This window comes from Plasmodium gonderi, assembly GCF_002157705.1.
Source record: "Plasmodium gonderi DNA, contig: Pgo-contig_279, whole genome shotgun sequence".
Taxonomy (NCBI): domain Eukaryota; phylum Apicomplexa; class Aconoidasida; order Haemosporida; family Plasmodiidae; genus Plasmodium; species Plasmodium gonderi.
The window spans coordinates 2,129-17,711 of NW_021629187.1; the positions used below are offsets into that span (position 1 = coordinate 2,129).

The 15,583-nt window shown below is 19.9% G+C and overlaps 1 protein-coding gene across 1 annotated transcript; it reads left to right on the forward strand.

The window, feature by feature from the left end:
• Positions 1–726: 726 nt before the first annotated feature.
• PGO_002575 (variable surface protein) lies at positions 727–2,073 on the forward strand (the record flags this gene model as incomplete). Its single annotated transcript, XM_028691152.1, has 3 exons — positions 727–744; positions 1,092–1,781; positions 1,909–2,073. 3 exons carry the CDS (start codon positions 727–729, stop codon positions 2,071–2,073), a joined length of 873 nt encoding a protein of 290 aa, XP_028546953.1.
• Between the last annotated feature and the right edge of the window lie 13,510 nt (positions 2,074–15,583).

Sequence of the window (15,583 nt, forward strand, 5' to 3'; positions counted from 1 at the left end):
TTATTACAATACATGCATTAAAGCTCAATCAGAGATTCAAATATTATATATTATAAATATAAAAAATTATTTTCTTGATTTTATTTATACATATAATAGCTAATGTAAATAATAACTATTTTTCATTCTATGTATTCCATAATATTAAAACAAGTAAGCATGCAAAATGCATGAATTCAATTAAAAAATTTAAAGTAATATATTTTCCTAATTATAGAATAAAAAGAAAGAAATTTAGTTCTGAATTTTACAGGGGTTATTGCGGTAATAATTATATACTTAAGAGTATATATTAGACAGAAATAAAGATTTAATTAAATTGTAATACCATAAATTTTTTTTTTCATTATTTACGAATATTTAATTTATATGAAACATAAAACTGCAATATCAAGCAAGAAATGCAATTTCATAAATAATCCATTGTTGAAATTACCAATATATTAAGAAACACGAAAGTGAAGGTTATAAGCATTTTACAACTAAATTAAAATTTCAATAAAAATTAAAAAAAAATAAATGTGATAATATAACCTCTTTAATTATAAGAACCACTATTCAATTTAATTTATTAATGCATATATATTTTATACCACTTATATATGTATATAACGTTATTACAAGTGTTTAATATATAAAATATTATATCATTATTTAATTATAAATTTATGAGGCCAATATTTTTTATAAATCATTCATTTAAAAGTTTTTTTTCTCTTGAACGTAATGAGCACTATTGGCATAGTATAATATATATAATTAATGTAATAAATATATATATGTCAAAACACTGTATATAAATATAAATTATTATAAAATACAATCTATATGTTATAAATATTATATTTAATATGGTACTTTAAACACATAAATTTATTATAGAATAAATAAAAATATTGTGTCTATTAATTAACATATAAAAATTATTCTATACAATATAATGTCTTATATAAATGTATTTTTATATATTTTATTAAAAATATTATTAATGATAAATAATTTAATATATCAATATTTGGAAAAAAAGAATTAAAAAATATTCTCTCAAAAACCTTTTAAAAATTTTTATATATAATTAATTTTTCAATTAGTTTGATTTTAAGGGTATATATCCCACATGCATGGATGAGTATAATTCTGCTATAGGAGTGAATAATTTATCTAAGCGTAATCTTTACAAGAGTATGTGCAGACAGATAAGCAAAAAAATAGCACATAAGGAGGATCCTACTTTTACTTTCATTTGTGAAGATCTTTGTCTCTATTTAAGTCACATAAAAGAAAAAGATCAAAATAATAGAGAAACATACTGTAAATATTTCTTCTATAAACTAAACGATGAACTAATAAATAAAAAATATGCTTGTATTGAAAAAAGTAATTGTTACAATGAAATGAAAACTATATCAAAGGAAAATGGTAATAATAATCTATTCGATATATGCCAAAATTATTCTCAAAATATTCGTGAAAATATACTTAGTATATTTCAGAATTTGGATAATCTGTATAAGGAACTAGAATTAATTAGAAATGGAACATATACATGCCTTACCGATAGTGAAAGTTTTGATAAGTACATGCTATTGTTGCAAGATTTTATCAATAACGATAGTTTGAAAAACATTCTGGAAACAGTTAATGATCAATATATTCAATACAATATAAAATTACGTGATTGCTTAATTGGCATTAAAATTTCACATTACATTTTAAAGACAGTTGCATCATTGATTGTATTTGCATCTATAACATCATTAATAATATTTATTTTGTATAAGGTTAATAAAGCATTAAGCTAATAAAACATACATATTATTAGAATATATAATATAAATTAATATATTATTTAAGTGCTAATTAAATTAATTATTAATAAATATGTAATTTTTTTTCTCATACTTTAAGTACACACCTTATGGCTCATATGTATATCCAATTGTAAAAAAGTTAATCAGTCTATGGAACAGAAGAAAAAAAAAACAAGATAAATTATTTGAAACATTTGAAAAAGAATATAAAAAATTAACAGATAATAATTATCAGTTATTGTATAATCTTGCAGAATGCTAAGAATATAATAATGTCTATTAATGAATACAGAATATATTTTTTTAAAAAATATTTATATTTTCAAATGCATCATTTTAAAAAAAAAAAAAAATACAATTGCAAAAAAAGAAGTCTGTAAAAATAATAATAAAATTAATTCCTAAAAATGATGTAACTCGATGTAATAAATGAGATATCTATTATGAAATAAACAAGGTAAAAAAATATAATTACTGTTGTAAAAAATACTAGGATTTAATAATATAAAAATTTATTGGAAGTTATTATTTATTATAATAAGCACCTAACATATGGAATATTCATCCATAGTACACTAATATTTTTATAAAATGTCACCTGCAAATATGTTAATTGACTATTAATTCTATGAAGAAAGAAAAAAAAAATTTTTTAAATAAAATATAAATATAAAGTAACATAATATATGATAATATATTACATAATTCTTTAATAAAGTAAATATTAAAAAAATGATCAATTCGAATATTATATTTTATAAAACAGATCTTAATTCAATGTTTTATTTAAATACTCTTATGAGGCATGACACATATTTTTACTGCATTAATGTTATTAGAACACTAAAATACATATATTCCTGATGTATTATAACTTAATACATTTTTTATAACAAAAATAATTAAACATTTATTATTTAAATTGTACTTCATATAAATATATTTAATACATTCATACATATATATGAGAATTTTATGAAAATATGATTCATATGAAAAACATATATTTTTTATTATACATTAATTATTATTTAGTTGGTAGTATGAAAAATACATATAATAATCATATATTTTACGTTAAAATATTCACCAAATATTAATATATAAATTATAAAATATGAAAGGAATTATTAATATTTTTACAAAATATTAAATAAATATTCGTATAATTTCTTTGTAATTTGAGTAATAATTTTTTTACTTTTTAATATATATACTATAATTTTTAATCTGTTAATACACATATTTTTTGTATATGTATAAATATATATACTTATATCATTTTTTGTTCATAGTGTGTTAGTTATGTGTATTAATATAGATGAATTTATATTCATTTTATAGATAATAACTGTTTGTCAAAAATATAAATGCAAATAAAAACTATAAGTACTATAAACCTTATTATAAATTGAACAGAATATAGATGTAATTTTTTCTTAATATAATTTACGCATAAAAGAGTAATAAAAAAAACACTCTTTAATAATTAAAGTATTGTAGAATTATATAATAGAATAATAGATGAACATAAATATATGAGAAGTTGCGAATTATCGAAAAATTATGTAATATGAATTTATATTTTTTTAACTTTTTATCTTAATTTATATTTATACGTAATAAATGTCCTAATACAATCCAATTTACTGCACAAGTTTATATAATTTAATTAATTTTTAAGATTATATAAGCTCTTAACATAGTGCAAAAATATGTTAATTTTTTAGATGCATTATCATAATTTATTATAGTTAGGATAATTCATATATATAGAATTTGTTTAAGAATATAAATTACATTATAATTAAGCGCATAAACATTATAAAATAAATTTATTGTACACTATATATGTAAAATATACGCGGGATATTCTTTTGTGGAAATAGTTTTCGAGGTTATATACAGATAACATGATATCTATATAATTTTCGCAATATAATCTAATAAGGAATAAATATTTTTATACATATTTTTAAATAATCAAACATTCTCAACATAATGGAAAAAATGTATATCATTTTTAAATATTATTGAATCTTTATTTTTATATACACTATTGTATAGGCTAAAATATAAATTATCATATACTTCTTAACATGTAACAGTATTTTATTTTTATTATATTTTTATTATTTCTTATGAATTTTAAATAAATTTTGGCTTCTATATTTTACCCTAGAAATTACAGATTTATTCATACATATATAAATATAAAAGTTTATCGCACTGCGTTTATGACAATGTATAAATAATAATAACCTATAATATTAAGAAAAAATACATTCAATAGCTACATGACAGAATTTGTTTGTCTGATAATATCTATACGAATGTTTCTCTATGTTATTCCCTTGCATGCAAATAAAGACAATAGAGTAAATTATAAATTTAAGTAAATAAAATTCTTTTATTTTCTGTAGGAAACACAGATCCTTATTTATAATTAGAATTATATAAAAAGGAGAAAAAAATATAATTAAAAAAAATTTGCCCTTTCAAGGCTTTACACTTAATTATTTTTTAAATAATCATGAAAACATGAAATATATTTTTACTTAAAAAAATTATAATTCCCATACTTCTTTATTAATATGCCGTTTTATTTTAATACAAACAATCATTTTGTTTTTTTAAACATTAAATTATGAAATGATAGAACATTCTAAAGATATAAGCTTCATAAATGTATAAGTTAACACAAAAATAAAGCAAAAAATATAGAAATAAATTACTTTCATAATGAATACATAGATGAAATGTAATTTTGTTTCCATTTCCCAATCGCATATGAGTAATGTAAAAGTTTATTTTTATTCAATTGTGTTTTTTACATACCCAATGTAAAAGATATTTATGTTGTATGTATAAAAAATGAAATTTACGAAGTACATAGGATCATTATGTTACTCAAATATTCTTTAACATATATCCTATGGTACATTCATTTATAGTATTTTTAACGCAACACCGCTTGACACTTTTTTATCATCACCTATTAACATGTCTGTTACGGTAATAGCATAAGGATGAAATGACAAATATGAATTTATCACAATTAATTCAAATATGATCCTCAATACATATAGTAAATAAAAATGGGCTCTTTCTGATAAAAGTTCACACAGTGCGCTAAGATGATTTCACGCCATCACATTTTATGAGGAAAAAAATATTTTTACCAAATTCTCTAAAAAAAATATATTTAATAATTAATATTTTTGCAAAGCTACAGTTAGAAATTAAAAAAAAAATTTTGGTGTTCTGAACTATACAAAAAGTATATTAGACGAATTCATTAAACTTTTAATTACATTACAATGAAAATAAAACCTCATTAATTCTCATCTTATAGGGAAATAAACGAACATGCATATAATAAAATAATTTATTTAAAATATGTAATATATTTAAAAAGATAATTTATCCAACATAAATTAAAAGAAGTATGAAAATATTAAAGCACTAGATATTATTAAAAAAGAACGTACAATTTTTAAAAAAATAGATATATGTATTTAACTAACATAACATAGAATATGCTTAAAGAAAAATTTATAAAATCAAGTGAACCATTTTTTACATTATAGGGACATGCGATATGGATTTAATTTAATAAATAAAAGTAGAAAACATAAAAGTAGTGTATTTACAGCTCCAAATAAGTACTGTATACATACGAGGAAAAAACAGTGTGTTAAAAACAAATTACTCTATTCAACTGAAGACAAATAAGTACTAAATATTTCAGAAATTATTCTTATTCCTTAATGCACTAACATATTATAAGTAAAATACTACCAATCACTTGAAATAATTACTGTGTATAACGGTCCCCTAACAAGGAACAATGAAATCAAGCGGAAGAGTAATAAAGGTATTAATATTACAACCACTGTATAAGTAATAAGATCAGAGGGTTTAAAAAAGATATAATTTTACAAATATAAATAGTTTGAGTACATTTTAAATAATTTTGTAACTATAAAATGAGTTGTCCTATACAAAGATTTAGTATTTTTATAATAACACTATATCACGATTCACATCTGAATAACAAGAAGACATTGATATAAAAAAAAAAATAAAAGTGTTAATATACAGTAACCTAGAAATGATAATAAGAAAAAATAATATATTGTTCTCATAAACAACAAAATTACCTATATAATTAATTTTACATGTATATTTGTACCTATACTGTGTTTATGTACAATCTAAATCTATATTATATTAGATGAATAATAAAATTTTATATGCACAGTAAAAGCATAAGTATCTATCATTTGAGCTATGCAGACTTTGATTTATTTTAATTATTAAATGGGTATTTTATTTACAAGTCCTTTTTACAATACAAAAATAAACTAACACATAATTCAAGCTTATTTTATTCTTTATCTTCATGTGTAACATTGTAATTTCAATACTTACAGAATAATGTTAATGGTACAGATATATAAGCACTCAATATTTTATATAATATTAAAATATAAATGCACGATTTTTTCATTAATAATATACTTTATAAGAAATATATTTTACCATTAGCAACAAGTAGCGAAGTTATAAATTCGGATACATTCAACATTAAAAATTGTTTTGTGTCTTGCTGTTAAAATAAAAAGAATACACATATAGAAATAACATTTTTCAGAACAGGTCTTATTTCATTGTTAGTGTGACTTAAACAAAATATTTCAGAACTCATTATTTTATTTTTTTTTATGAATTGCACATAATTCCTATATACTTGCATATTTTTTAACAGAAAAAATTCTCTGAAAATGAAAAATTTATATATCATCATTAACATTAATTTAATTCATAAAAATACTACAAAATCCATAACTATAATTTTATAAATATATATATTACAGTTATCTATAAATAATTGTATATGAAAGCAACATTCGTTCAAATAATTCAATGAACCATCTACAAAAAGAGCTCTATTGATATCTTAGAACACATAAGTACATGTATTTTTTGAAAAAAAAATTTTTTTCGCTAAATTTTTTAATATACAGTCATGATAATAAAATATTATATTTTTGTTCACATTTGTCTGCATTCATATAAAAAATATGATTTCTCAAATTATTTATTTAAACGAATAAAAAGAAAAGGATACTAGAATAAAAATTAATCGATTTAGAATGGATGCTTTACCTATTAGTTCAGTTCTAGCTAAGGAATTTTATAATTTTCAGGAGTGTAATGTATAATTTCTAATATATTTAGATGAATGTAAACGTAACGTTAAAAATTTTCAAGAATTTTCTTGTAAAGAAATACAAATAAAATGTAATTAATTGTGTAAATATATAAAATAAACGAAAGAAGACCTATCAGAGAGTTCCGAAAAATGTTATGTATCAGATGATTTATATGAAAAGACAATGATAAAGAAATTTTTGAGAAGGGATAATAATAAGCGTAAATATTGTAGAAATAACATATTTATTGGTAAATATTTTGTTGAAGTAGAAAAGAGTCTAAATTATTCCAATTAAAAGTATAAAAGGTGTAAAAAAAAATTAGAAGCCAAAGATTAGGGCAAAATATATTAGGTATCATCCTCAAGGGTAACTAAAATTCAAAAATCTAGAATGTTCAGGTATAATACATTGCTGGGATTACGGTAATTATAAGAGAAAATGTGCAAACGATTACACATGCAAAGTAGATTATATATTATTCCAAATTTTCTTGAAGCTAATGATAAGATATTAGAAGTAATAGCTAGCTACCCCTAATATACCGACACTAATGATGACTGGGATAGAATTTTTAACTGACTCAACCCATGCATATATAATAGGAATACATACGAAGAAAAGATCACCATTTTCGCGTCCAAGCATTGCTAAGAAATATTATAAAATTGTAAACAACAATTATGTTATAGAGATTAATATCCTTTATCATATAAAGTAGTTGGATGATAAGTTAATTCATAAAAATGTTTCAAAAATCAAGATCGTTATCATCAAAGAGTTAATAACCAAATATTAAATTATATACATATTCATGATGAAGAAAATCGTTTTAAAAAGTTGATAGCGTAAATGAAGTTCAGAGAGCTGCTCTATAAAGAGGCATTATTACAGCTCGTGCTTACCATATAATTTAGAGTGTGCTGATAATTATGGATCAACTGTTTAAAGAGTATGTACCAACTATTTATCTTCTAATCATGCACATACTAGCTCATAAAAGTGTTATGTTGAATTCTTGTGTGGTATTTGTTTACGTGAAGCAAGATCAATATTTGGGATTAAGATGAAAACATTTTTGGGAATTACATACTAAAAATAAAATATTATGCTTTAACCCTTATAAAAGTTTCAATTTCTTACAATTTTTATGATATTTATATAACACAGAATAAGGATTTTATAATATATTTAAAGATATTCAATATCATTTTTATAATTCAGTAATTAAATAATCATTCCCTAAAAAAATATTATTTTCACTGAGTTTAAATAAATATTACTCTAAATTATTAAGAATTAATATGGGTAATATATATATTAGGAATTAAAATAATTTATACTACTGATATAATTTATATGAACAACTTATATAAAATAACGAGAGAACAATACAAAAATTAATTTTCGTTCTATTGCAAACGGCAATTGAAATAAATATATTAATATTTATTTACTTCTTGTATTCACTAAGAAAAGTATTTTAGATATATTTTGTTTTACTTTAAATGTATATGATTAGATATACAATAAAAACATTACACTAAACTAGTATATTCGTATAAATGAGCCTGTATAAAAATTTATAAAAATGTAGATTATTCATGGATTTCCTAAATAAAAATACATTTATAATATGAACAGAATAAAATTAATCCTTTATAGAATAATATGCTATTATCGTAACAGGTCTTTATATTATTATATATAATGTACAACATTAAGAAATATGACAATGCCGCGTGTTATTATAAAATATATTATTATATATTCCATATTACACTAATATATATACATAAAGGAGTTTTGTCTAAAATTTTTAATAAAATTCTTTTATTATATGATAAATATATCCATAATATATATAAGCTAATGTAAGAAAAATGATTATATATAAAAATATATAATATTTATTTATATTGCATACTGAAATATTATTAAATATTAGTAAATATTACATTATTAATGTATGCTTTTCATAATATTAAATAATTTTACTCTCGTAAATACCGATAGTTTTAATTAAATCTGATTATAATTAGTAATGTAATATAAAGCATATTAAATTTTAGAACTAAACCTTTAACTACAAACCAATGAAAACACGTATAATTTTAGTATATATAATTCTGAAAAAAATATATATATACAAAAAATAAAAGAACCAAATGCTAAATAATATTGCCTTTTATATATTCAACAATAAATTCATATAAATTAATTCATCAAATTTTATTATTAATATATTATAAGAATATTTTTTTTATGTTTTAAACATTTATAATCTTATATAATATATTTAGTTATATATATAACCATGTAAATGTTACAATAACATAGCATACTATTGATAAAGATAGTTTATATTTGAAACACTCATTTATGAAGTTTTGGTATTGTCTACATCACTTGGTTATACGTGCACGTGATAAAATAAATCAATTCTTAATATATGTGTATTTGTTTTTTATAATGAATTAAATCAGGTAATAATGTAATACTACTATATGTGCAATAAATAATCATGGAAACAGATAAAATATTGGTCCTAATTAAGGTATGTGTAAATTAATTAATAATCTCACATAATTATATGTTTAATAGGAATAACGTGAATAGACCACAACTTCCCTTACATGTACATATACAAATTAATTACAATATTTATAGTTAATTTTTTTTGGTGTACTATATATTTTTGTAAATGTATTATATTAACGGAATTTTTTTTATTTTAACTTTTTGTTCTAGGAAAAGTGTAAATCTGGATTTGATTTACATAATGACGAATTATTCAATCAATTAGACAACTTACTAACAGAAAATGATTGCAAAGAATCATGTACAGTATCAGGTATTAATGGGGTTACTAATAAAAATCTTAATAATTTTTATTATTTTTTGTATAATAATATATTTTTTTTAAACGATTATGATCAGGATGACTGTGCTTGCTTGAATACATGGCTAGACAAAAAAAAAAAAGGAATACACAAATACGTTAACAAGTGATGATATGAAATCATGGGATAGTAATATTAATATTATATATAGTAATTTATACTCATACAATGAGTGTTTTAAAGGTTATTGTTGTATATGGAATTCTGCTATGTCTGAATTCAAATTTTTATCAATAATTCAAAGTGCTTTATACATTAGATCACCAGTAGTGTATGTTTTTTTAGGAGGAGTTCCACTTTTAATAACAATTATTATTATTTTATTTAATGTAATATAAAAATTGTTATAAAAGAGTAATAAACATTTAAGTATATTTCATATAATTTAACAGAAGAACAATTACAATTAATTATTTATGCTATGTTTTCTATTAATTTATTTTGTATATATAGATCTCTAAAATAAAACAATTTTTATGTAATAAAATTAATAAAAAATCTGCAATACGGAAATATATTCGTACTAATAAAATCTTTGGAAATTCTGAAGATTTTAAAATAAGCTTGAAAAAAAGAAAAGTGAATATAATTTACCAATCCAAGTACAGTAATTAATTAGGATATAACATTAAATTGAAAATCAATTTTTACAATATTATAATCAAAGTATCAATTTCAGTAATATTTATATAATAATTTGTAAAAAAACTCGTATAACGAAGGGAAAAAACTGTGAAATATAATATAAAAATTGAATTAATTATAAGAAAATACTAACTTTACATTCGAACTTCAAGAAATGTAAATGGTTTTTTAAAATGAAAAAAAAATTATGTATAAAAAAATAATCTTATTATTAAAAAAATAAAATTGCCTAAAAATTTTTATCCGTAAATTTTACAATATACCTATAAAATTATATTATATTATATTTTTTGTGTAAAATATAAATATACTTATATATATTTTATTCATCTGTATACCTAAAATAATACAATTTTTTAGGTGTGTTGAAATATATCACTTCATTTTAGATAATCTTATTGTATATATAAGCCATTTGAATAATATATCATTTGTATATATTTTTTACAGAAAATAAATTTGTCAATATGATGTATTGTCAGATAAATACCTCATAGTGCTTATATTTGTTTTATGCATAATTATTCCTTTTTTTTATTATTTTTTTTTATCTAGAGAAATGAACAAACTAATTCGTGTAGCACTTATGTATTATATTCAATATATTTATACATCAAATTTAAGTAGTTAAGGAAAATATATTTTATGTAGATCAAACATTAAGGAGTTATTATACCTTAAAAAAAAATAAATAAATAAAATATTCTTCGAGTTACGAAGATCCAGTAGTTTTATTCTTCATAAATGCAATACAATGGTGATATTACAGCAGAATTTGCAGAGCCACTTTCCATATCTGTAGATAATGAGCTATAACAATTTTTGCTTTGAGGATAATTTAGTGCTCTAGACCGTTTTATAACTAAATTTGATATAATATATGATTCACATTATTATTAATTGGTATTCAGAATAAAATATATATTTAATTTAATGTTTTCTTATTGTTCTAAATTTTCATCCTTTGCATCCCATAATATCTGAAAGCGATTACTATGGTTCGAAATATAACACAAGTTATAATAAATGTAGTACTCACAAATCTCTAAAAATTTATAATATATACAAACTTGATTATGAATTACATTTATTAAATTACTATAATTAAGGGATATGAAATATGTTTCCAGTTATGCACATTTACAATTGAAATTAAATTAGACAGTAAGAAATATTTTAAGATATATTCCCTAGTTATTCTCATACAGCACACGTTATAATTTATATAAATTATAAGCAATAAATTTAAGTACACATATTTTCATGTTTTTATTTATTAGTAATAACAACATATAAGACTATATATTCATTAAAAAGAACCACACCTTGTAAATTGAATAAATAAAAATCATTATACATTATCTTCATTTATGTACATCTGCGACGAAAAAATTTAACAGAATTATGATGTCTTTTTTGTATCAAATGTTAAAGAAACTGCTAAATAGAAAATATACATTTTTAATTCTAAGCCATTGTTGTAAGTTTTAAATACAATTCCACTGTTTTGTACACTTACATTTCCAATATTTGAATGTATATACATAAGCATGAACACAGAATTAACCACCGAAATGACACATTTATATAGGCTTCAAAAACTGATTACATTAATACAATGAACATATATTTTAGCCATATTAAATGAATAATCCATATTAAAGTGTAAATCAGTAGTTATTGCTTTTTACACAAATGAAAGTAGCATATATTTTGCTAATTTTTATGAATACACTTAATGTACTAAGTGCTTTTACAAATAATTAGCTCTTTTTTATTAATCTCATTCATGTCATAGGTAAATATATTAATAGTAATAACTTATATAAAAAAATCATTATAAAAAGAACAATATACGCAGATATTGTTTTTAGAAATCAGAACTTAAAGATTTTTTATATTATAACTTCATAAATATTTAAAAAATAATTTATAAATTTATTGTAAATAACAAATACGTTAATATGAAATTTGGACTATAAATTGTTTTTTACCTCATTATTAAGAACAAATTTATAAGATTAGTTGCAAATATAATAAATATCACTGTGAACACTTTTATATTAAACTGATTATATTAAGCATCAAAAAAATATAAGCATTAATCCTAAAATAAATAAATAAATAATTCATGTGAATATCATGTATGTTGAAAATTATTATAAAATAAGTTTTTCGTAATTATGCAATATTTTTGTAAAATAATATATATTAAATATTGTAAAATAGCATTTATTTTCTCGATAATATTCAACATTCATAAAACTAAATCCATGAACCTGAATATATAAAGGTTTAAAACCAAGAATTTTATTCAAATAAGTTATACATATTAATACATAAATATTTTGCATTTAAGTATTAAATAAATATATTGTCTTCTTATAAAAATTTACGCAGAACAAGTAATGCATAATATTTTTTTGCTTTTTATATAAAATAATTATATTCTTATATACATACGTATATGAGACAAACAAATACACTAAATTTAATTAAATTTGAAAGAATAATTCTACGGTTTAGTTATATTAAAAGAATTAAAATAAAAATGAATTTAACTCTATAGATTGTTAACGAATTAGATTATTATAAGTAAAAAAATATTCTTTTTTATGTGTAGTGCATTATTGATTTTTTAAAAATCAATATTAAGTATAATAATATATTATTATATATTGTTATTATTCTTTGTTTTATCATGAGCTAAGAACATAAATTGTAACATATATATTTTTATTATATCATTCATTTATATACTATATAGCTATATTATACATTTCTATATTATTTATTTTTTTTTGCATATGCCACGGATAATAATAATAAATGAATGCATTATCAGGAGAAAACATTAATCATAATATATATTCTTGACATTTATATAGTATTGATTGTCACTCTAGTATGTTTTATATGAGTGTTAATAAAATATTTATTTAATCTAAAAGGGTATCATAAAAATATTTTGAATTTAATACATAAATAGGGAATACAATCCTACGTATCATATTAATAATATATCCTCCTTGTATATATTATATAAAAAATTAAGTTTACATAAAAATTTTGTCAAGTTGCATTTTAGGAATAAGCTTACATGAAATAGTTTTATATTTATTTTGATTTTTAGGATATATATACCATGCCCAGAAATCATATACATATGCTAAATGTTAAAGAGGGCATTTATGTATATATCTGCAAATATATGCATTCGTGTTATTGATATATATAGATACTAAAGAATACAACACTACATTTTAGGTTTCATTTACCTGTTAATATATTGGAGTATATTTAGATCAAATAATAAATAAATAAATTATAAAATCATAAAAATGAAGTTATATTTATTTCTTTTGTCAGTTAAATGTTCTAGTGAAAGATATAAAGGTAAGTGTAGAACTACCAAATATTACTAAGAAAAAATAAGAAAAGTAGATTAAGGTAAGCGTTGACAGACAGATGTTTCTGATGCATGTATGAAACATTTTAATGGACCTAAAAAACATTGATGACAACTATATTTCAGATTATAGAATACATGGTTGATATGTACAATAAGCTTGAAAATTTTGTAAAAAATTAAGTGTAAAACTAATCAGAATCCATATAAAACTGTTAATGATTGTATCGTCAAATATAAGGAACGTTTAAAAATATGCGAAATATCTGAAAAACAGAATCATAAATTAGATCTGAAAACATTTAAAGAAAATTTTTACAAATATCTAATATAAAATACTATTGGGTTATAGGGATATAAAATATTATATTAATAATCTGCGACAAGTACACGATTAATTATTATAATAATTTTATTTATTTTTTATAAATTTTAATGTAAAATATAATTTATTATAGGTAAATTACGCTGAAATATATATTACATATGATGAGAAATAATTATACTGTGTATAACGTGATAATGAAAATATTACATTGCTTTTTCATTAACAGTATATTGTGAAAGTTTCATTTTTAAAAACTAAAAGAAGGATCTATAATAGAATAGTGAATAAAAATAATAAAGATTATTATAACTTAATTGATTTATTTAAAGAGATTCTTCAAATTTAACGAACAACAATGTAAGGAATATTCCTAAGAATAAAAATCCTATATAAAGTATAATGGCAGTGAATGAATGTAACATAATTTATTTAGCTTAAAAAAAAATTTATAAAAGTTATAATTTTTACAAATCAAAGCATAATTATTGAAGGTTATATACTTCAAATTAATGATTAATTTACAATTGTCTTCTAATATTTTCCCAATATAATTAAAAAACCCCAATTTTTGTGATATTCCAGATAATGAGAGAAAACATCATTTATTATAATTAGATATACGAAATTATTAATATATATATTTTATTAATTTATGCATTGTAATTAAATATATTTTAATTATTATAACTGTATATAAATATTAACAATATTTCTAATAATATTCTTGAAAAATGAGATAATTAGATCTCATGTTTAAGTAAATTATAAAAAAAATATATAATTAATAAAACTAATAAACAAACTTATTTTTATTCAAAATTTAATATATGAGAAACTATTAACATAACTAAATCAAAGATTTTGAAATCAATCTTCTACATTAATAATTTTTTTATTTAAAAATACAATTGCTAATGAATGTAAGAAAATTTAAAGTAAAGAAAGCATTTCAATATATACTAAAATATATTATATATATATCTTTTAAATTAAATAAATGTAACAGAAACAAATATATTACTATATTATTATAAGTAATTTATGATTTTTTTTAATTATTGAACATTACATAAATTATTATGTATCATGATACATTTATTCTATTTTTTACCCTTATGAATGACCCTAATATGCATGAATAAGGGGAATTGCACTGTCTTCATACATAGAAGACGCAAATATATGAAAATTTTGCAAAAACACATAATAGAAAAATAATAATAATATATATAGCATAAAAATCCAAATTTATAAAAAAATTCTTTTAA